The sequence below is a fragment of the Equus przewalskii genome, chromosome X (assembly GCF_037783145.1).
Source record: "Equus przewalskii isolate Varuska chromosome X, EquPr2, whole genome shotgun sequence".
Lineage (NCBI taxonomy): Eukaryota > Metazoa > Chordata > Mammalia > Perissodactyla > Equidae > Equus > Equus przewalskii.
In genome coordinates, this window is record NC_091863.1 from 19,718,451 (window position 1) to 19,740,721 (window position 22,271).

General features: G+C 54.9%; 2 protein-coding genes across 16 annotated transcripts in view; one reads left to right on the plus strand and one right to left on the minus strand.

Annotated features, from left to right (window-relative positions):
• Positions 1 to 3,463, plus strand: part of POLA1 (DNA polymerase alpha 1, catalytic subunit) — a 286,388-nt gene extending 282,925 nt beyond the window's left edge. For all 15 annotated transcript variants that reach the window (XM_070606249.1, XM_070606248.1, XM_070606253.1 and 12 more), the window contains one exon: positions 2,290 to 3,463. In XM_070606249.1, the coding sequence (XP_070462350.1) occupies positions 2,290 to 2,435 (146 nt within the window). In that variant the 3' untranslated portion in view covers positions 2,436 to 3,463. The remainder of the gene's footprint in view (positions 1 to 2,289) is intronic.
• A 6,240-nt stretch (positions 3,464 to 9,703) lies between these two features.
• Positions 9,704 to 21,581, minus strand: ARX (aristaless related homeobox). The gene is made up of 5 exons (XM_070603537.1): positions 21,123 to 21,581; positions 18,586 to 19,459; positions 16,003 to 16,048; positions 12,946 to 13,274; positions 9,704 to 10,877 (listed from the first exon to the last, which is right to left on the minus strand). Exons 1-5 carry the CDS (start codon positions 21,316 to 21,318, stop codon positions 10,637 to 10,639), a joined length of 1,686 nt encoding a protein of 561 aa, XP_070459638.1. The 5' UTR covers positions 21,319 to 21,581; the 3' UTR covers positions 9,704 to 10,636.
• Between the last annotated feature and the right edge of the window lie 690 nt (positions 21,582 to 22,271).

Genomic DNA, 22,271 nt, shown 5'->3' on the forward strand with positions numbered 1-22,271 from the left:
GAATAGCCACGAAGAAGGGGTGAGCCCTTTTCCCCCCTCAGCCCCTACCCCCGACGCTCCCTGTGACAGCTCGTGCAGTTCTGTTTCCTAGAAGATCTTCCATATGTTATTGATTAAATTCTCATTGGGGAAGCAAGCGGGAGCTTTTATTTGCATCTCTCACTGGCGTGGAATGGTGCCTTGGCTGTATTGACTGGCTATGGGATATGCTGGTGGTCACAGTTGTCTTTTACGAAGAAGAGTACCAAGTGACGCTGGTTGTCATTCTAACTCTGCTGTGTGGCAGCGTAAATAGTCCCCTTTCTAACCAACCTGGTGGGAAAAGTCAATATCCCATCAGCAGAGGAGGTAAACACATCAGGAGCTGTGCCCTCTCTCTTCCTCCCCTGCTCCGCATTACCGCTGCTCTGTAAATGTGCTCTCCCCAGTCAGCACTGCGTTTGTGTCATTCACATGCACAGGGTGCCAGCCTGTGGCTCTGGCCTGCCGGGAGGCGGCCGCCACTGGTTGGGGCCATTGTTGTATATTCCCAGACTCCAATAATTAGAACTTGCAAAGTGTCTTTCTATAGTCAGTTAACGATGTGCCCCCCCCCCACCACCTCTTTTTCCACCCCCTTTGGGCATTTAAATCCTCTCTACAAAACTTTCTGTTGTTGTTTTTTGAAAGGCAATTGATGTAATTTAGAAAAGGTTGTGGAGAACAAATGCTAGTGTGTAGCTAAGAGACAAAAATCTGGAGCCAGAGTTTGGGTGTTCGGGGATCTTGTAGACGCCCGTGCTGCTCTGTCGTCTCAGTGGGCTCTCTTGTGATCACTGTGCACTGCCCTCGTGTCTTCTCCTTCCCGATGCTTCCTGTTCCCGGGGTGCCCGGCAGCCTCGCTCCCCCCAGCACCTTGGCACACCAGCATCTGGGGCCTGCCTATCTCTATCTGGGAGCAGTGACACGGGGTGTAGGCAGAGGGGGACGCAAAAGTGGGCCTCTCCTCTGAGCGTGGGCCCCAGTGCTTGCTACCTGGGTTTGCATTTCTCCGCCCTGGATGACCAGCTGTGTGACCTGGCGCAAGTGACTTCACCTCCCAGTTCTCTCAGCCATAAAATGGGGGTTAAAAAAAGTGGACCTCTCGGGGCTGGCCCCGTGGCCGAGTGGTTAAGTTCGCGCGCTCCGCTGCAGGCGGCCCAGTGTTTCGTTGGTTCGAATCCTGGGCACGGACATGGCACTGCTCATCAAACCACGCTGAGGCAGCATCCCACATGCCACAACTAGAAGGACCCACAACGAAGAATATACAACTATGAACCGGGGGGCTTTGGGGAGAAAAAGGAAAAAAAATAAAATCTTTAAAAAAAAAAAAAAAAGTGGACCTCTCCAAACACCTCACAGGGCACAGGGTTCCTGAGCAACTTTGAACAAAAACTGTATCATCTTGAGCATCCTGGGCAGGGGTGGCTCCCCCAGCGATCACCCTCATCCCCAGAAGATCAGACCTGGGGACGGATCTGATGAGACCTGGGGACAGACGCGGCCCTCCTGCTCCTTTAAAAGAACGAAGTGTAGAGGCAGCAGACTCTGGGGAGGGAAAGGAGGGACCTTCTGTCTGGCTGGTAGGGCCTTCTCAGAACCGGAAGGCTGGGCAGGAAGCAGAGGAAGGGGCCTCTGCATACCCTAAGTTCACAGGTAGACAGTGTGGACAAAGAAGACAAAATTTGGCCAGTGGACAGGTGCTCTCTGGGCAGCCTGCCCCTCGCCTCTTCCAGCAGAGGAGGCTTTGTGTAGCAGAGGGACACAGAGGGAAGGGACTAGAAGAAGCCCACTAAGCCCAGCTGATGGGGAGTGTTTGCACTGGGAGGCTCTGGCTTCCTTTGAGACAAAGTGTTTCCTGCCCCATCCGTACTTTGCATGCAGTTGCATGCATGTGCTCGACAGCGCTGCGAAAGTGGCGTCTCCGAGCAAGCGGAGCTCACCTTGTCTGCTGCACATGGGCGTGCACCTGCACTTCGCAGCAGGAGAGGTGGCCCTGTCCCCCGGGGCGCGGAGTCAGCTAGGTGCTGAGAAGTGGCAGCCAGGGGAAAGGAGGAAAGGCTTTCCACAGAGGACTCTCGGGGTCTCAGCCGCCCCCCTGCGTGGGACTGGTCCCAGGGGTAGGCCAGGGACAGGACCTTGAGGCCTTCTGAGACGTGGAGCTGCAGACAGAATGCACACCCTGCTCTGGTGCTTGAGGAATACTGAATGCTCTGTAAAGAAGCTACTTCCGAGACTTGTAATCCTTTTATGTTTCTTTCTCTTTAGAGAAATTGAAGACGCAGTATCTTACCCCCAGAGTTCGTGAGGACTACAAAAAACTCAAGAGCACCGCAGAGCAATTTTTGTCCCGCAGTGGCTACTCGGAAGTGAACCTCAGCAAACTCTTCGCCGACTGTGCTGTGAAGTCGTGAGGCTGCCAAGAGGCGAGGCCAAGGGGGCTGCTTGAAGAATCGCAACCCTCCTCACGCCTCCCCCGGGGCCCTGACAGTCTCACTTTTCCTTTGGGGCTGCATCTCAAGTCGTGTGGATGTGGCTTGGGAGGGGGATTATTAAGGGGGCTGCAAAATATTTAATCTGCCAAGCATCGGAGAAAATGAAAACAGCCTTCCGATGACAATACACCGCTCTGAAACACGACCCCGTGGCCCTTTGCAAAGCACCTGAAGAGCCACCACTTGTAGTCACAACTGGATTTCTAGGGGAGCGCTGGTGATGGGAGAGAAATTGATTGAGTGGCTGGAATGCAAGTGACCCCAGGCTTTGCCCCGGGGCCTTCAGCAGAGGTGCCCCTAGAAGGAGAGGCTAACTACCAGGCTAACGTTTTGCCTTTTCACACGCCAATTAAACCCGGTCTGAACCCAAGTGCTTCCCGGCCACGGGGGTCCAGGAGTGGCTGTCCTTTTCAGTCTTGTCTTTTCTATAGGTAGCGAGGGGGAGGTTTAGAAGCCTTGCGCTGACTAAGTAGATTACACAGAGCTTACTTGTTCATGGAAGTGCCACAAAGTCCAGCACACACACACACTGGGCAGGTGTGTTACACTCACACTCCTTTTTTTTCCTTAAGTAGAAAGTCCAGGTAAAGGTTTTTACAAGAGGAAAGCACATTTGAAAAAATTTGATATCCTAACATTTCATTAAAAATGTATAGAGGTTGGGGCAAGGATCATTGTGTTGTGTTCAGGAAAATTGAGGGGAGGGATGGTTAACTGGCCCTGGTGCTGTTCTCGTTTCTTCAGAATGGTGCCCTGTCCGCCTGAAGCCAAATGTATTTCAATATAGCAGTCTTTCCTTTCTTACATTATTGGTAAGATTATACTAACAAAATATATTTCCCCTTGTACAACTACACTATGTATTTTTTAAATCTACCTGTGTGTTTTTATAAAAGAAAAATATGTTGTGCTTTTTTTACTTCAGAATAAAGTTTTCTAAAGGGAAACCAGTTGCCATGAATCCTTTGCAGGTGCAAAGAGTTGACTACAGTGGGCAGCCAGGAGTAAAGGATGACTGGAGGCCATCCCCTTCCCAAACCTCTGCCTGGTCAGAACTCAGCTCCGAGATGCCTGGCGTGGTGTATGTCCGAATGTTCCGAGTGGCATCTGGGAGAATTTCTGTGGACTTTAGGTCCTTGAAGAGATAAAGGATGGTTTCTCATGTGCTTTGCTGACTTGGACGGCCAAGAGAGCTAAGCCAAGAGCCCAGTGGCATCTCTTTGGAGAGCAAGGCTGATGGCTCCCGAGAGAAAGGCACCCTACAAGAGAAAGGTCACCCAGGAGGACCCTAGTGAAGAAATACTTGTTAAAGCCTTTTATCTTGCTTTGCCTTCTCTTTTCTCTCCCTCACCCTCTCCTCCTTTCTCTTCTCTCTCTTATACACAGGTTCTAAGGAGAAACACTTTGGGTTTAGGGCCCCGTCAGTTAATTAATTAATGCCTTGGTACTTCAGGCTCCGCAACCTGTCCAAAGGTGAAGCACCCAAGTTGCTTCGAGAAACTAAAGGATTAGTGTGATTTTTCATTGCTCTTGTCATATAAGGTTGTAGAGATGGTTTTCGAATGTGTGCTTCCAGAGCCCAAGCAGCCACTTCGCTTTCTGAAGAGAAGGCACGTTTTCCTTGATTTCTGGGACCTGGGCTTATGGTAAACAGGAACGGGGTTATCCTGAACTTGGTCATCAAGATACTCCGGGGGACTCAAAGAACTTCTCACTGGTCTGCTTCTTGCCTCTACATCTAAATTGTAATCACTGTGAGGGCAGGAACCGTTTCTGTAGAAAGTCAGGCGTTTCTTAGTGCAGCCCCCAAGCAGAGCTGTTGTGGCAGTGGATGTTTTCCTATTCAGATCTGTAACTGCGGGTTAGTTAAGACGCTTGTCTGGGAGGCACCTAAAGATTCCAGAATTTTACAAAAAGTTGAAAGTGCAACTTTGGTTGAGAATTCCAGTGGATCTCTCTGTTGGAAGATTGGAACATGGCATCCTCACTTCGCTTTGAGAAAGGTTGCTACTCCCTGCTTAGGGCACTGAGTAGGACAGGTGCAGAAATGCCGCCCACTTTGTGAGGAGGAGCCTCCCCATGGGTCTCCACAGGCTCCCTGGCACCGGTCTGAAGCTCAAGTGCTGAAGGGAATGGATGGAACAAGCTGAGTTCACACTAGAGAGTGGCAGGGACTGTGGTGAACCGGAGTGAGTATATCCTGTCCAAAGAGGGCAGTGGCTACTCAGTGATGCTGGGAGGGATGGAGCCCAGGGTGGCCGCATGATCCAGTTTTCAAGAGAAGCCAGGAATCCGGATATTTCACAAAGTTGCTTGATTTCTAAACCTTGGTAACTAATTTTTTAAAATAAAATTTTAAACGCTGTGGGCCAGACTAAACGTATGGGCTAAACTATTAGGCCAGTTGGGAAATGGCACCCTAAAAGAATCCTGCTCTTCTCAGAGCCCCAGGCCTCTGCAAAGAGCACCTTTCCTGTTGAATTTAGGAAGTAGGGTCTGCCTACAGCAGGGTGCACGTTTATCTTGGACACGATTTGCTAACCTGCAATTCCCCTTCATATACAGGGGATAGGGGAGGCCAGAAGGTGAAAATCCTACAAAGAGCATGCTCCAAGATTTAAATTTGTCCCGAAAACAGATGGAGTTAATCTCGTGACTATTGCGCAAGACATGGGGGCTAGTCAGAGTTCACAGATTGGAGCTTGGGGGGTGAATTCACTGCCCCTCACCACCACCCCCTTCTCCAGCCCTTACGACCTCTGACCTCCAACACACGTACACGCCTCGACTGCTTTTTCAAACTTACCATTTAAAGTAGTTTGGCAGGAGATGCAAAGATAAGGAATCTCCCAAAACAGATTTCCCCATCTTGTGTCAGGGTTTTACGAAAAACACGCCAAGCCCCAGAACCTCTTGTCAGAAGCCCTCGACCCCTCAATTCAATGCTCCCATCCCAAACTTAAAGCTGCCTTGCCTCTGTCTTCCTCTCTCTCCCTCTCTCCCTCCCTCCCTGCTCACCTAAATATTTCTTAATTGAATGGTTTGCTGTGGAGCTTCCTTATAGCAGTTTAATAGATTAACTCATCTGAGCCAGCCTCAAATTTCAGATTAAAATTCCTTCATCCCGAAGGCAGCATTATCAGGTTGTTGGAGGCTGTTTTCAAACCTTGGTTTTGAATAGCAGCGGCTCTGCATTAATTTAACCACTAAGCTAATAAGTAGGTTTCGTTTTGTTATGCTAAGCTTTATTGCTTTTCTTTTGATCAGAATGGTGTTGTTGAGCAAAGCAGCAGACAAGGCATTCTTTGATGAGGGAATTAGTGCTCCATTCTTCCTCTATTATTCATAGCGCAGTGGAATATGTAAGTACCTGAGGGTGTCAAAGGAGCGCAGGTTCTATTGCAAAGTGCTCGCCTTGTTTCTCTCAATAGCTGACTATGAGATGATAAACCGCTTAATACACTGTGCTAATTGGATGAGAGCAAAAAGAGATGGGAATTAAGGCGAGGCAAAAGGAGAAAGTGCAACCAGCCTTCAATTCACTCTTTCACCACTTTACCAGCACCAAAGGAGGCACAAGCTTTCTATAAGCAGACTAGAGGTTTTGTGCAGAGATAAAATGAACGTGTTAGTGGATTCAAGTAATACACTAATTATTGCACAGTATAAATACCACTACTGGTTTTATAACAGGGAGGTAAACTTCTTTTGAGAGGGTTATAGGATTGCTTGGCAGTGGTGTAGAACCTAATAAGGGCCCAGAGTAATAACCCCCTGGATTAACAAAATTGCTGCTTGCAGAAGTATGATTCAGGCTTTTACGAAGATTTCCGGAGAATGAATAAAAATGACTGAATGACATTTCTTAATGTATAACTGGTAATCGCTCCCTTTTCTTTAAAGGAAAAAATGTACACTTCAAACTGGATCATTAATAACGTCCAGGGACAACACGACTTTTTCCTTTGAAAAATGCTTTTTCCCCTGTCAGGTAGCAGGGTTTTTTCTCCCCACCACCCCGCACCCCCCCCCCCCCCCCGGAGCCAGGCTGCCACCGTCAGTTAAATATGCAATTGCTTTGGGGAACTCAGTGTTCCAAAATACCATTTTAGGCCCCATTTAAGACCCCCTTCGTTCAGACACACTCACTTTTGTGTGTACACATACACACATGCTCATGTACACATTTTTTCCTCTAAAAGCAAGTTGACCTAACCCGTGTATAATTTCCTTTCCTCTAACATCCGCCCCTTTTTCCATTCTAGTAAGGTCTCCACACTCAAAACGTTACGAAAAAGAGACCTACAGGCACCTTGTCTCTGGGTATTATAAATCAAAAACAACAGTAATAAGTGTTTGCCCCAATTGGGGTGGGTAGAATAATAGAAAAAAATCCAAGCCAATACGGGTGACTTTAGCTGAGGACTGAGTTTCAAGTCCCAAGTCATCCCAAACCACCTTCTTTTCAATAGTCACTCCCCCTAATTCATCCACTTTCTCTCTTCCTCACCACAAACCTAAGATTTCCACCCTAACTACTGCCCCCAGGCCAGGCCATGGGTAGTTGGTGAGGTGGCGAAAGAACACTTAGGGATGCCTTCTGATAATATTACATTGCCAACTGCTCCCTTCTTGCCTGTCCCTTGGAGCCTCATCCAGGTCTGGCTAGCCTGTCTGAAAACGTAGCAAATCAATTTACCCCTTCCTCTCATGTTCCCCACAGAGGCCGGACTGGGCTCCCAATCACCCGGCACCCCAAGATGCTGTGGGCGTGGGCCTGGGAAAGCAGGTGGTGGCGCGTTCTGCCCTGGGTGAGATGGGACAGCCATGCCCCTATCACAGGGGCCCTCCTAAACTCCCCTGGGCTCCGCATGGCCTCCTCCATGGTGGAAGAGGTTTGCTTAAGGTTGGGGGTAGGGGGTCAACCGCTCCCAGCATTGTGACCGCGTTCCCAGATATTGGGGCCAAATTGGGTTGCCATTCATTAATAATGCTCACAATAAGATTAAATCATTCTGGAAAATCTCATAAAATCCCCCTAAGTACGCTCCAGTGGCTCTTTCCAATCCCCATCATTCAGCACTTGGGGAGGTTTGGAAGGAGAAGAAAATTGGTTTCTTTGCTTTTAATGCTGCTTTGAAAAGATACTCAGAGTTTGTCATGCGTGACATGTCACATGTTTAATGTGGACTTGCTGGAAGTCAGGGGGTCTTTAGCGTGTGATATTTATGGGGAATATTAAGTGCAGAATGAGGTCCCTCCAGCTGGGGAAAGTTGAAAGAATAGGAGGCCCAGGACCGGGCTTGTTTGCGGCATCAGAATGACATAGGATTAAGAGTTTGTAAAACAAGGCGAGGGGTTCTCATTGGCCAGTAATAAATGTAATCCTTGGAGGTAATTTCACGCAATTTGCTTCTGCTCCATGGAAGGGTCAAATGAGAAAAAATGACTTAAAAAAGAGTTCATTAACAGGAAGAATGGTACTGTTTCTCGTATACCATCCAACTGGCAGCCTGGAGAGGGGGAAAAAAAAAGCCCTACCTAAACAAAAAGCCAAAATCGACGGAAAATTGATATTGACCACCAAAAAAAAAGTCCTTTCCCTCCCGCTCCTCCCGCACTCCCCGGTCCCCACCTCAAATTCCCCTGCAGCCCTGCCCGCCCCAGGAGAGCAGCCTTCACCCCGGGAGACCCTGTGGAGTCTGGAGGTTTGAGACGCTCGGATCTCGGGGTATGTCCTCGAAAGTTCCCGCCAGGCCTGCTACACCCGAGAAAGGAGGGCGGCGGGAATGGCTGGGAAAGGTGGTTGGCGCCCTGCTCCCGGGCCCCAGGCGGGGCCCCTGCTGGCGAGCGCCGCCCTCGCGAGTCCAGGCCCGGGGCAGGGGCGCCCTGACCCCCCGACGGCCGAGGTCCGGGGAGCGGCCTCGACCCGCGAGCGCGTCAGCGCGCTCGCCAAGGTTCCCGGCGGGCGGGGGCCCGCGCTTCTGGGCCGAGGGGGCGAAGCGAGGACGCCCGGGCCTTGAGCGCGGCAGCTGCCGAGCCGCTCGCCCACCCCCGCTGCGCTGACCTCGGCCCGACCCCGCACCTGGCCAGGCCGGCCCGCGCGCTCGCGCCCCGAGCCGCCGGGGGACCCGCCCCCTCCCCCAGGGCGCGGCCGGGCGCCCGCAGCGGGACGGCCGGGCCGGAGCTGAGCCCACGCCCCCCGCGGCCGCCGACTGGCCCGCGGCCTGGAGGGGCGGCCGGCACCAGCCCGGCGAGCAGCGGCAGTCACGCCGCGGCAGCCCCCCCACGTCTGCCCCTCTCCCCAAAGGTCCGGCGCGCTAATTACTGCAAATTGAAACTAATTAAGCTTCTCTTTCCTTTCCCATCACCCTCGGAGCGTTGGCGAGACCCGGCCCCCGCGGGCGGGCTTACACCGAGCGGTCACCGGAGGGGCGCAGGCCGGGTCCGGGGGAGGGAGAGCTACCGTTCCGGCGCGGGGAGGGGGGCGCCGAGGGGTTGCAGATCGCAAATCTATTTGGGTCTCCTCACAAAACCTGAGTTGTTTAGCTTTTTTAAAATGTATACATTTCCCAATGCCTGGATAAGTGATGTAATGACATTTGTCGAGTTAAGATCTGCCACTTGGATACCCCTCGCTGCCTTTCCATCACTGTTCCTGTGTTCTCCCTCTCTCTCTCTCTCTCTCACACTCACACACACCCCTCCTCCCCGCGAGTGTACCGTGGAGCCCGCCCCCTCGGAAGCCAGCGCCTCGGCTTCTCGCTCTCGCCATTACCTGTCATCTCGGACTGCACTTCCTTGCTACGTGGCACTTTCCACGAACAGCTTCCTTCGCCTTCCGAGCCAAGACTCCCGCTCGCTTCAAATTTCTGTCTCCACCGTTAACGCCTACCACACCCACGCCCCTCGAGCCCACGCCACCTCCGTGGCCCAGGACCCCCAGCTCCGGCTGCCACACGCCCCGGGGGAGCCGAGATGCGCGTGGAAAGCGTCTTGGCGGCGTCCTTAACCTTTGCAGAAGACCAGGATCCCTCTGAGGCTCAGATTCAAACCAGGGGCCTCTGCCAGGAAAACGTGCGTGCAGATAAAGCCCGGAGGTGCCGGGGCGCCGGAGCCCACCCCTGGCCTCTGGGGGGCCCCCTTCTACTGTCCCCTCAGCGCCAGCATAGAGCATTCACACTTCCTTTTGTTAAACATATATTTTTTTTTATTTTGAGCGTGACACTTCTCCACTAGATAGCAAGGAAAAGTGATAACAATTACACATTACACAAAAGTACTGTACCATTGCCTTTATCTTGAAGGTTTCGGAAGCCTCTACAGTTAATAAGTTAAATAAAGGGCTCGAGTACATAAATATTTGTCTAGGAACCCTACCGTATCTACAACACAGTAAGAATCTACAGGAGGACAAACTTTTACCATACCACGCTGAGTGCAATTGCGTTATAACATTTCAAATATACAAAGCTCTGTTCTTTTTCTTTTTAATAACAATGGTATGTACAGAATCAATAATCACAGTTTGGTGACTTCAACAGTCCATATTCTAGCAGAGTATTTCCCTTTGGTTTGATATAAAAACCTTGGTTGGTGTATGATAAGAAGAGAACATGAACAAGACGCCCCTTTCCGTTAAGTGCACTGTTAGCTATCTTACAGATTCGCATTCGCGGCCCTGGCCCTGGCTTCACGCCGGGGCTCCCGCTGGGGAGATCAACTTAGAGCGCCAAAATGCCATTGAAACCGAAAAGCTAAGTGGGGTGTCAGGAGGGGGAGAGAGAGGGCTTTTTAATTCTTTTAACTTCAATCCCGGGCGTCTTGCGGAGAAAACCTCCCCGATATTCTCAGTAAAGTAAGAACGGGAGAGAGTGGACGTTCGAGTTGGAACGAGGTGGGCAGGAGCAGGGACGGGGCAGGGGCGGGGGGACAGCCAGCTGAGGAGGTGCCACGTCCGGGAGCGCCGAGGCCGCCTTGCCCGCGGCCGGCAGCTGCGAAGGCGGCCGCGCTCCCTCCATGCCGTCTCGGGAGTGTGCTGGTCCTCTGTTTCCATTTGGTCTTGAGTGATGCTGAGTGAGGTGACCTTTCGGGGCGCCCGGGGCGCGGGAGGGCAGCCTTTAGCACACCTCCTTGCCTGTGCTGGTGCCCGGCAGGATGTTGAGCTGCGTGAGCTGCGCCGCGTGCTCCTTGGCCTTGAGCCTCAGTGCCGCTATGCTGGAGGCGCGTCTGTCCGCGGCCGCCGTGGCCGGGTCGGCCAGCGCGCCCGACGCCACCGCGCCCTCCACGGCCGGCGTGGGCTGTCGCAGGAGCGCGGCCGCAGTCGACGCGCTGGTCAGGGGGGCCATGGTGGAAAAGAGCCTGCGGGGAGAGCAAACAGCGCGTCACGGCCGAGGGCGGCGTGGCCCGGCGCCCGTCCCGGGGCAGGGCAGCCGAGGGCGCAGCCGCAGGGGCGCGGAGGCGCGGGCCCCTGATGGGCCGCGGGCGGGGGGGCAGGTGGGGCGCGTGCGCGGGAGGCCGGGGCGCTCGGAGAGGGCTTTCCTAGAGCGGGGAACCGACGGAGCAAAGCAGCCCGAGGGGCCAGATAGGCCTGGAGGGGCCAGAGCAGGGCCGGAGGTAGGCCCCTCGGCCCAAAGCTCCAAGACCCAAGGGCGCGGCTTCCGTGGTTCCGCTTAAGAAGGGGCGTGTTCCCAGCCCGGGGGCTCCAACTGCTTACAGTGCTTTTAGCCTGAGAGCGGAGGGGAGACGGAGAGAAAAGGGAGAAGAGCGAGAGGGAGGGAGGAAAAGAAAGAAGGGCGAAGGTGGGAGCCAAGCGGATCGCGACCTATGCTGCCGCCTTTGTCCTCCCCCCGGGGCATCTCCTTTGCCCCGGAGAAGCCAACCAGCCGCCCTCCGGCGCCAGGCCGAGCGGCCCGGGCCGGCCAGTGACCGCGGGGGCGGGGGGCGCCCGCCTGTTGATTTCCGCTCGACAGCGGCCCCGCGGCCCCGCGCAGCGCCCCCCTTTCCCCGGCGCCCCTGCAGCCTCTCGCCCCAGAGAGCCCCCGAACCCGCGACCCCCAAGCCTGGGACCCCGGGCCGCGCCACCGCCTCCGGTCGGCGCCGGGATTGCTCCGCGCGGCGCCTCCACCTGCTCCGCACTGCCCTGCGGCCCTGCAGCTGAGACCCGAGCAGCCCCTGGCCACCACCACGGCCACCCCTACCCCCCCCGCTCCCCCCAGGGCTTTGGCTCTGGGCCCCCACAGGGCCAACTCGGGGTTTCCACGATTAGAAAGGAGCCCACCCAGACTCGCCGAGAGCTGCTTCTCCCAGCCCGCCTCTCCACCCCTCCTGCCCCCCGACGCAGCGCCCTTCCAGCCTCTCGGAATCTCGTAGCCCGGACTCCAGCTGTGGTTTGCCGGCTTTTACAAGTCACTCGTTGTCAGAAGGGAAAGGGGTGGGGGTGGGGGGCGACAGACACAGGACTTTAAAATTTTTTTCCAGAAAGAAATGTGTGGCCTGGAGGGGGCATAACAGGCCCTGGTGAACTAGGTAAACTGAGTCACTAACTGCACTTCAATGCACTCTCTGGTTATTTTATTGGTTTGTTACAAGAAACTAATTTTACTTCGAGTCTTTTTTTGAAAATTTTCTCCAAGATGACTTTTAAGTGGCTGCGCAGTTGGATGAATCTATTATTTCTTTGTTCTCCCAAAGAGAGATCATTGAAGCTGCATTCAGTTTTATTTTCACTGCACTTTCCAACTTAATACATCCCGCCTTTGTTTCTTTGTCTCTGTGATTATACAGACTTTCTATTTCATCACTCGCTGTTCACTTAAAGAAAGGGAGTTATAATATACGATGAACTGTTTCTTTTATTTCGTTGTCTTGTGCCGCTAAGGGGGTCAGGGGTTGCACATACGGGGGTATGGTTGGCAGCGGGTCACTTGAGTGACAAGGAAGACAGGGTCTGGGGGAGAAGAAACAATTCTTTGCACCCAGAGGGCCTGTGGCTCCAGGGCTTCTGTGGGGACCAGGGCTGTGTTCCTCTGACTGCAGACTTTGGGGCATGAGGCAGGCTTTTTGCAAGACTGGGAAAGTCATCCGGGCTCTGTAGCCTGCACCTGTAAACGTTTACACTCATACCACCTAAGGCCTGGGTCTTGCTGCCCCTTCAAATGGTACTTTAACAGCTTGCATTGAACACTCACAATCGTCATGGTTGTTGTTACTGCCACTGCCCTACCCTTTGCCGTTCAGTCCCAAGTCATTCCCTTCAAGATCCACATTGTTTGAGGCAGAATTAGAGACTATTTTCTTTGGCTAAATCTCTGAGCTTAGGCCAAAAAAATGCGTGTAGCCCTGCCTGCCTCCGGCCTCCTCCCTGACCTCAGCCTGTGTGTGCATGAGCGAGAGACAGACAGACAGACTCCCCGAGGCCGCATGTTACCTGCCGAACGCAGGGCTGATGAAGGCCGGGTGCCGGAACACGGCGGCTCCGAGGAAAGTGCTCAGGCCCAGCGGCGCCCCGCTGGGCGGCAGGCTGGCCGAGCCTGGGGGCGGAGGTAGGCTCGGGAAGGCGGCGGCGGCGGCGGCAGCAGCGGCCGTCCAGGCCGAGTCAAGCGCAGGGTGGTGCGGGGGGAAGGGGCTGGCGTCCAGGTAGGGGCTGAGCGGGTGGGTGGCCGAGAGTGGCCCGGGGAAGGGCAGCCCCGGAGGATGGCTCTGCGCGCCCGCCTTCTCCCGCTTGCGCCACTTGGCCCGACGGTTCTGGAACCAGACCTGCAAGGCGGAGACAGCCCGGGTCAGCGCGACTCCCGGCCCAGCAGGAGCTCGGCTCCCCCCCACACCGCGCCCCGCTCCTTGGCCCTGTGGCCCGCTCCCACCCGGCCCTCGCCGCCTCAGTTGTCCAAGGACGCCCCAAGCAGACCCTTTCAGGGAGCATCCAACCAGCCTGGTTCCTTTCCAACTTTAAGGGGAGAGGTGGCTGTGTTCCCAGATGGGGAAACCAAGGTTTAACTGTCTGCACTGCCCTGTGCTTGCTGTGCATCTTTAGGCAGGTTACTTAAACCTCTGTCAACCTCAGTTTTCTAATCTGTAAAATGGGATGATAAAACTTTACTCATCAGGCTGTTATGTGGAATGAGTAAAGTCAGGCACGTGCAAGCTCCCATTCACTGGTGACTCTCAGGAGGGCAGCCACGAGAGAGGAGTCCAGATCAGCCTTTTGTTGCGTGTCAGCTGTTTTCGCCCAGTTCAGGTTTCTGCCAGAACTAGCCACATCCCTGCTCTGGATTGAAAAGGGAATCCAGGAGGTGGTTCATTTATTCTTTCCAGAAGTACTTCTGGAACACCTACAAGCACTAGGCTGGCTTCTGGGGTTTGGGGAGAGCTAGGAGGGAAGGGAGAAATGCCCACGGTAATTAGTGAACAAGCATACATTTTAGAGGGTCAGCTCTCCATGAAGTGAAATACCGGGTACACAGCCCGCCACCTGCAGGGGCCCTGTGAGGGCCCCCTTCTTCCCAGGAAGGCACTGACTGCGCCACCAGGTATGCAGCTGTACCTGGACACACAGAAATCAGGGTGCAGGATCCTTGCGACTTTCCCCATCTCCAGAGCTAGCAAGTCCTTTATTTCTCTGGGGGATGTGGTTTCAGTGGGTTATTTAAATAATATAGTTCCAGGCTTGGGGAAGGTTTCAGCACAGGGGATCTTCCTAATTGTTAATAGAAAGCAGTTTTAGTGGAGACCTGTGCCTGAAATGTGGCAGCTACCTGAGTCTAAAAATAGCTCCCAGGAGCATGGAATTATTTTTATGTGACCTGCTCATCACGCCCACAGCTAAGATATGCTCCCTCTCTCCTGAAGGCATTAATATTTTTAGGACTGGGTTTATGCCTGCACACACGTCTAAAAATTAAGAATGAACTCCAGGGCTATACAGAGTTATATTAAAATATAATGTAAACGATCCCAGTGGAATAGGTTTAAAAAATTTTTAAAGACATCCATGTCTTTCAAATATACACACTGGGGGCTGTCGTTACTAGCACTAGTATCTAAGCTTGGTGTGACTTCTACACAGCCGCCCAAGGCAAGAAAAATAGAGAACCCAAATTGGTTGATTACTTAAAATTCTGCTGAAAAGGGGTCCATCCATAACGTCCCACAGCCATCAGATAATCTATTTGTGAACTGCAGAAACACTCCAGTGCGGAAACTCAGAGGCTTGAAAAAGTAAGACTGGATGGGACCAGGCTGGGTGGGCAGCTTTTGTGTGTCCAAATCTGTCTAGACGAGAATATCCACCACTCCTTGGTGGCACTGAAAGGAGTAAAGAGTGGAGGGGGCAGTGGAAGCAGGATGCCCTCCAAGAACGTGGAAACCTTTCACAGACGGATCGGCTCTCCCGGCTCAACTGCAATTATCAAGATGTCCCCCGCAATTCCTCATTATTGAATTAATACCTCTGAGGCCCCCCAAAGGTAAACGAAAGGACTCTAATAATTCATATTCACTTAATTACATCTTCTCCAGTGAATAGGGAGAGAGGAGAAGGGGAGGGGCGCTCTCTTTCTTTTTAAAAGTTATTTAACTTTCCCACGACTCGTTCCCCTGAGCTGAAAATACGGAGTTGCTGTCACATCTCTGTTTGACAATGGAGAAATGTGTCAACAGAAAGGAGGGGACAGGCCTCATCATTAGCCCTCTAATGCAAGAAGCTGTTGTGTATTAAATGAGCCATATGGAATTTATTGTGCTTTATCAGCGCTTGATTTTGACTGTAAAGTGATTCACTCAGCTCCTAACCCAGGGACATCTGTTTTCTGTTGGCCATGGGGCGGCCCGGTGTTGATCGTCTCTTTGGTTATGAGGCCTGGGTTCGGAAATGCACTCTGGTATGGGGCTGCAAACACCTTTAATAGCATTGCACTCGCTCCCTATTAGATCAATGTGGGCTCATTGCTATAAAAAATGGGAAATCAAATAGCATTAGCCAGCTCCTTGTGCGGGCGGAGGGGAAATCAAACAGCATTTTGCCTTCAAATGGCCCTGTTTGTTCTAGCACTAAGTGGGCTTTTATGAAGCCCGATTGGAGACTTAATCGCAGCCAAATACCTGCTTGGAGCTGAGCGGATTTGTCTAACAACCAAATCCATGCTCCATCCCATTACTGCAATCACGAGCAGTCAGCCCGAGGCTTGTCTCCTACAGGGGCTGTGGGCCGGGGGCTCCTGAGCGGCAGGCTCGGGCACCCCAAGACCCCTCTTCTGATCCTGGACACCTTCCTCAAGGCTCCCAAATGCAGACACCTTCCCCTCCAACCTCCCAGGTCTTCATTTTTAAATATCTTTTTGTGAGTGAGTGAGTGGGGTGATTTTTCTGATTCTGCTTCTCTTCATTTTATGAAGGGGTCTTGACCCCCGCCCAAGCCATCAACCCATCTCTCTCCCACTCTGCCCCCTAGCCCTCCCCTCCCTTCCTCCCTCTGTGCACTGCAGCTCACCTGGACTCGGGCCTCAGTCAAGTCCAGCCTCATGGCCAGTTCCTCCCTATAAGAAAGCAACACACAGACAGCAGGTCACCGCCGGCTCCAGCAAGCCCCTCTCAGGCCCCTTCCCCTCGCTGGCAGGCCTGCTCTGAGGGGCTCCCCTGGCTGCCCGCCGTCACTCCCGAACACATGGGCATCACCATCCCTTCCCCAGGGAAGTGCCTACTAAGTGAGCGAAAACATGAAAACACAACACATTGCCAGATATAAGATAGTATACATTGTATTGTACCATTACACTCAAGAGTGACACGGGTGACTTCTTGAGTCTCTAAGTCTATAAAACTGGCCACTCGGGTTCTCTCTCTTAAGCTAGAGTTAGACGAGAAACACACACAGTGATTACACCCTGTTTTGTCCTAATATTTAATGGGAGAACTCAGCACTCAACTAAAAAATTGTTTTTTGCCCTCTTAGTTTCTTTCTGCCTTCTTTAAAATTTTTTCTCTCCCCCCTTTTCTCTCTCTCCTTCCAGCTCTCTGCCTTTCCCTCCATCTCTCTCTCCCCCGCCTTCCTCCCTCCCTCACCCCCTTAGGTCATACTCCCCATTACTCTCTGGAGATATGTTAAGCTTGTTAAGAGTTCAGTGGGGTAATTTTTCGATTAAACAAAATTCTGCGTACCTCCTGACTCCAGTGCCCACTACAAACCCTGCCCATCTCAGGGGAAGTCAATTGAACTGAAACCCTACCCCGTCATTGCTGTTATTACTGCGACAATTAAGGCAAATAGGAAACCATTAAGATGCTGTAAAACGGCTTACGACCTGTTTACTGAAAATATGAGCGCGCCGAGAATAATTGGCTCTCCACTCGCTCGTATGAAAGAACGGGGCTGCCCCAGCCTGGGACCCCGGTCTGCACTGCTGGCAGGCCCCCTAGTCCACGCCGGAAACTTCAGGACCAGGAGAAAACCAGTTCCCTAAGCGCTTTCCGTTGTCCCTGCTACAGGAAGCACCAGCACATCTAAAACCTCACTCCTGGCTGATTCGCGGCGGTGCCCAGGGGCTCTCACTGACCCCTGGGTCCGAAAGAGGGGGGCGTGCGGAACTACGGTTCCCCCGGGAGAAGCTCAAAAAGGGCAGACCTGGATGCCAGCTGACACCACCTCATTTTCTCCTTTTGAAATACACGTGGGATAAATCCAAAAAGCGGGTCGGCCAGTTAGCTATTTGATAGCACACACTGATTTTAAATTTGTTTTCTTTTTTTAAAGATAACGAAGCGAGTGGGTGACACAGGGGAGGACCAAGTTTAGCTCAAGGGATGATCAAGTTGACTGCCTCCGACCCGCATCAAATCCACTCTTGCCTGTTTCGGGGTAGGAGAGAATTTGGCAATGATTTGCCAGACCAACTACACTGTAGAGCTGGCTCGGGCCTCCGGAGCCCTACGCGGCGATTTCTGCTCCGGTTCAAAGGGGCGGGCAGCTTTCCGCTTCTAAAATGCACATTGAAAAGCTGCACACGTCTCGTGCAAAGGAGCTGCCGAGCTTGACAAGCGCCTCGGCAGGCAGACACCTATTCCTTTCTCCCTCCCCACGGGGGCAAGTTTGTCCCAACCCTGGCTCCCCGCCGGGGCTGAGACCTCGGCCTTAGGGCGGGAGAGAAAGGCCCCAGCCTGGCCAGGAGTCCAAGGTCCAAGGAATAAGCCGGGGCCTAGGGGCCCAGTCATCTCACAGGCGCATCTTTCTCCCCAAAACTCAAGCGAGCGGGAAGTGGAGCGTAACCAGGCAGAACACCCGCGTTGGACACCTGTCCAAAGAGAAAAATTCCCCCAGCCCTTTCGTCTCCTGCCTGCCAGGCTCCCGGCAGTCATTGCCCACCCCTGTAACCCGTGTACAGGAAACGATCGCGGGGGTTAGTGTGGCAGGGGAGAGGGTCTATCGATGAGAGGGGAAGATCCTGGCTGGTGCCCCGCAGGGGTACAGATCCCAAACCCTGCCCTGTTCTGACTTCCTCCGGTTATTTCAGGAGTCCTCCAACCACAGAACTTGGATCTTTGTAAAGGCCTTCTCCGCAGGCACAGGCTCCAGCTTCACTGCGAGCAGCGTAACTGATACCCACCAGGCTTCAGAGGCATCGGGCGGGGGAGGCGAGCGCACCACACAGCGGCCAAAAATAGCCGCTGCTCCGCCTTGGCCGCGAGGGCCATCGGCGCCTGCTGCGCCTCGCCCGGGCCTGCCCGACCGCGCGCCCGGGCCCTGCGTGTCCGTGGCGGGGCGCGCGGCTCCAAGGTGGCGCGTCCGGGAGCCCTTTGGAGAGGCCGTTTCTGTTCCTCTAACTAAAACTTGGAATTAGGAAAAATTCAACTGGAGAGACCCTGGGAAGGAGAGAAATCGTCCTAGTGTAAACTTAAAGCCCGGAGCAGGGGAGTGGGTCGTTTTTGGCGAGCAGGGGTGGGTGGGTCGGAGGGGCGAGTCTACGGAGAGTCCAGGGGCGATGTCGCGGCTCTGAGCCCGGGGCCCCTGCCCGCCCGCCCGCCAGCCTTCCTTCTAGGGCCCGCTCGCGCCCTCCAGCCGCCAGCGCCCCGCGCGTACCTGGTGAAGACGTCTGGGTAGTGCGTCTTCTGGAAAGCCCGCTCCAGTTCCTCCAGCTGGTAGCTGGTGAATGTGGTGCGGTAGCGCCGCTGCTTGCGCTTCAGCAGCCCCTCCTCCGAGTCGCTGCCCGCAGACAGGCACACGCTGTCCTCGCCGTCCTTGCCCTCAGCGTCCTCTGGGTGCAGCAGCAGCTCCTCCTTGGGCGACAGCTCCCCGCCCTCGGTGGCCACGGCGGCTGAGGCGGCGGCGGCCACCGCGCCGGTGGCGGCCACGGCACAGCGCCGGGGCTCCTTGAGCAGCGCGCGGCCGTCGTCCTCCAGCAGCTCCTCCTCGTCGTCCTCCAGCAGCTCCTCTTCCTCGTCCTCGTCCTCTTCGTCCTCCAGCAGCTCCTCCTCGTCGTCCTCGGCGCCCGGGCCACCGGCCGCCGCCGGGGCGCCCCCGGGGCCGCCGGCCGCACCGAGGCGCTCGTCCGGGTGCGCCGCGCCCCCCGGGCCGCCCAGCTCGTCCAGCGCGGGCGGCGGCGGCACGAAGGGCGACCCGTTCTCGCGGTACGACTTGCTGCGGCTGATGCTCACCTGCGGCGCCTGGCTGATCTTGAGCGTGTCCCAGGCCGCGGCGGCCGCGGCGGCCACAGCGGCCCCCGTGCCGTCCGGCCGCTCCCCGGGCCGCGCGGGCGGCGGCGGCGGCGGCGGTGGGGCCTCCCCCCGCGGACCCGCAGTGGCCGTGGCCGCCGCCGCCGCCGCTGCCGCCGCGGCCGCGGCCGCCGCCGCGGCGCCCTGGAGGAGGCGGCCCCCGCCCGGGCCGTACAGGCGCCGCAGCTTGGGCGGCAGGTGCAGCTCGGCCTCGAACGGGGCGCTGCTGCCCTTGGGGGAGCCTGCGGGCAAGGGAGGGCGGTCAGCGCGCGGCCCGCGCCGCCAGGCCGGCAGCCTGGCGTGCCCCTCCCCACTTTCCTTGCTCTTTCTTTTTCTTTACATTTTTCTCTCTTTCCCTATCTCTTGGTCCCTTCTCTTTTTCCTTCTCTCCTCCTTCGTGCCTCCCTTCTGTCCGTTCTCTCTCCCACTCCCGCTCTTATTTCCTTCCTTCACCTCCTTCTCTCTCTCCCTCCCTGTCATGTTTTCTTTCCTTCTCTTTTTCTCTTTCTTTCCCTCCCTGTCGCTCCCTGTCTTTCCTTATCTTTCTCCTCTCCCCTTGCCTTCCTTTCCCTTTTCGGGCGCTTTCCCCCCTCTCTCTCCTTCTCCCTCCCTTCCTATATTCCTTTCTTTTTCTTTCCCTTTGCCCTATCACTTTTACCCCCTTCCCGTTTTGGGGCCGGAGAGAATCTGAAAACAGCCAACAACCTAAAAAAAAAAAAAAAATCACCACCACCCTGAAAACTTTGCGCACGACCTCTGCCCGCTGCTCTGCCACGGGGGCCAGGGCTGGCCAGAGGGGCGCTGCCCCTCGGGCGACCCCTACGGGGGGGAGGGAAGAGGCCTTGTGGCCCTGAGCGCGGGCTGCACCCCAACAGCCCACAGCGGCACAGGGGCGGGAGCTCCTTGCACAGAAAGGCAAAGAAAAATCGTCCTGGAGAAAGTGGCCTCCGAAAAGCTTGGGTAGGGGCGGAAGGGGGTGCAACAGGCACAGGCCGCTCCTTCCCTTCAAGGAAGCGCCTGGCACAGGTGCCACTGCAGGCTAAAAAAAGAAAAGGAAAAAGTCAGTTTTATTTTAAATGGCCCCTTCTCCGCCGTCCGCTCCTGTCTTCCAAGTGGCGCTGCGGCTGGACCGCCGGTTTTCGCATTTTAAAGGAAATCAACAATTCTTTCCCTGAGACTCCTCTGCAGCTGGCTCAAGGCGAAACTTGAGCGTAACAGGTTCGGGGCAAAACGACAGTTGTTCTGGAATTGTTAATTTTAGAAAAAAATGAAACCTTTTAAACATCTCAACTCTATTTTAAAAAATAACATAGCAGAGAAAAAATAGCACCCAGAAGCCGCACATTTCATACATTTCAAATACATTAAGGAGCATTTGGGGTATCCCAGGGAGATGTTTTCTGCAAAGCTTGGGTTTAAAAGGTCACAGGTAATCTACAATTTAAAAAAAGAAGAAAAAGGCAAAACACCACTTATAAAGAAATCTTCCAAAGAGAAAAGGCCAAGGCTCACTCTGCCTGAAGACCCCATTCATAGCTTTGGGGGTCTTGTCTTCACCAAGTTGTTACATGGGTCCTTCTGGCACCCGCTGTTTCTGACCTGTCGCAGCTCTTCAGAGCACCCTCAAGGCCACCAAAGGGGGCATTTAAACGACCTAAAGACCAACACCGAGAACCTAAGAGTCCCTAAGCGAAGCCTGGCCTCTGCTTTTTCTGGAAGCAGAGAGGGAGGGAGAGACAGCCCCTGGCGAGATGTTTACCGCTCTTGGAGGCACCAGGCCTCAGAGTTGGTCCCTCTCTTTTCTCCGTGTCCAGCTTGACAACCCCAGGCCCCTGGCCCCTAAACATGAAACATCAAAACCAGTGCCCAGCGCCCTTTGCAGATGCCTGGCGGGCGCAGCCTTACCTTGCACGGCCTTTTCCTGGTCGGCGCGGCTGGCCAGCGGGGCGGGCAAGCTCTGAGCGGCTCCCAGCAGCCGCATTTTGCACGGGCTCCTCCGGCCCAGGATGCTGTCGATGCAGTAGGAGGAGAGCAAAGTTGGAGATTTACTTTTGCACTCGGGCCTCTCGGAGCAGCCCTCCTCCTGGTACTGATTGCTCATGGCTGGGGCTTTTTCCCTGGACGCAGAGAACGGGCCGCTGGCTGCCTCTCCTGGCCGGTGGGATGGATGGGTGTGTTTTGGGGGTTGGGGTTAGATGGCTGGTTTGAATGGATCGTACTGCGATCTCTGCGCCTCTCTGCCTCCCTCGGCCGCTGGCTGCCGGCTCCCGCCCTGCCTGCGGCCGGAGCTTGCCCTCTCCGCGCTCAGGACGGGCAGTAACAAGTGTAGTGAGCGGCGGGCGCGCGGCGCGGAGTCCCTCTCCTCCACGTGCTGAGAGGCGCTCTCTGATTGGCTCGCGCCAGAGGCCGGGCTGCGCCGGGCTGCGGGCTCAGCGCAAAGCCCGGACTGGATTCCGGAAAGGCCGGGGCGGGGGGCAGGGGACACTCCCCCGAGTCAATATTCTTTTTCTTTTTTGTTTTTAAATAACAACTTTCTAAGTTCTCCACCCTCTTCCTGCAGCTCTTCCTTTAACCCATGAGGCCTGGCCCGAAGCTCTCGCTTATTCGGATGTCAGGCCTGTGGGTGCCACTTGGGCGCCGTGCGTCCCTTCCACCAACCGCAGGACTTCCCTCCCTGGAGGCGAGGCCTTGAGGCTCGCGCTCCGAGCGACGCGAACCAGTGTTGCGCTCCCAGGGCAGCACCTTGACCTCAGTGGTGCTCAGTCGCCGTCCTCTTTAGGCCGGACGGGCCTCCGAGGTGCCGAGGCGAGGGCTGCAAGCAAACACCCACCGTTTGGGCGTTCCGTTTTCTCTCGTGGCCCCAAGCCTCGGGCTGTTAGTCTTCACCCTGAGCCCGGCGGTCGCTCTCTTGTCAGTAGCGACCCCCAACCTCGCTCATCTCCGGCTGAACTCGGGAAAAAGTCCGCTATAGACCAAGCTCTGCCCAAGGCGCGCGGCCTTCCCTAGAGCATCTAGCCGGCGCACAGGGACAGGCGAGTGTCAGCTGCGAGGAGG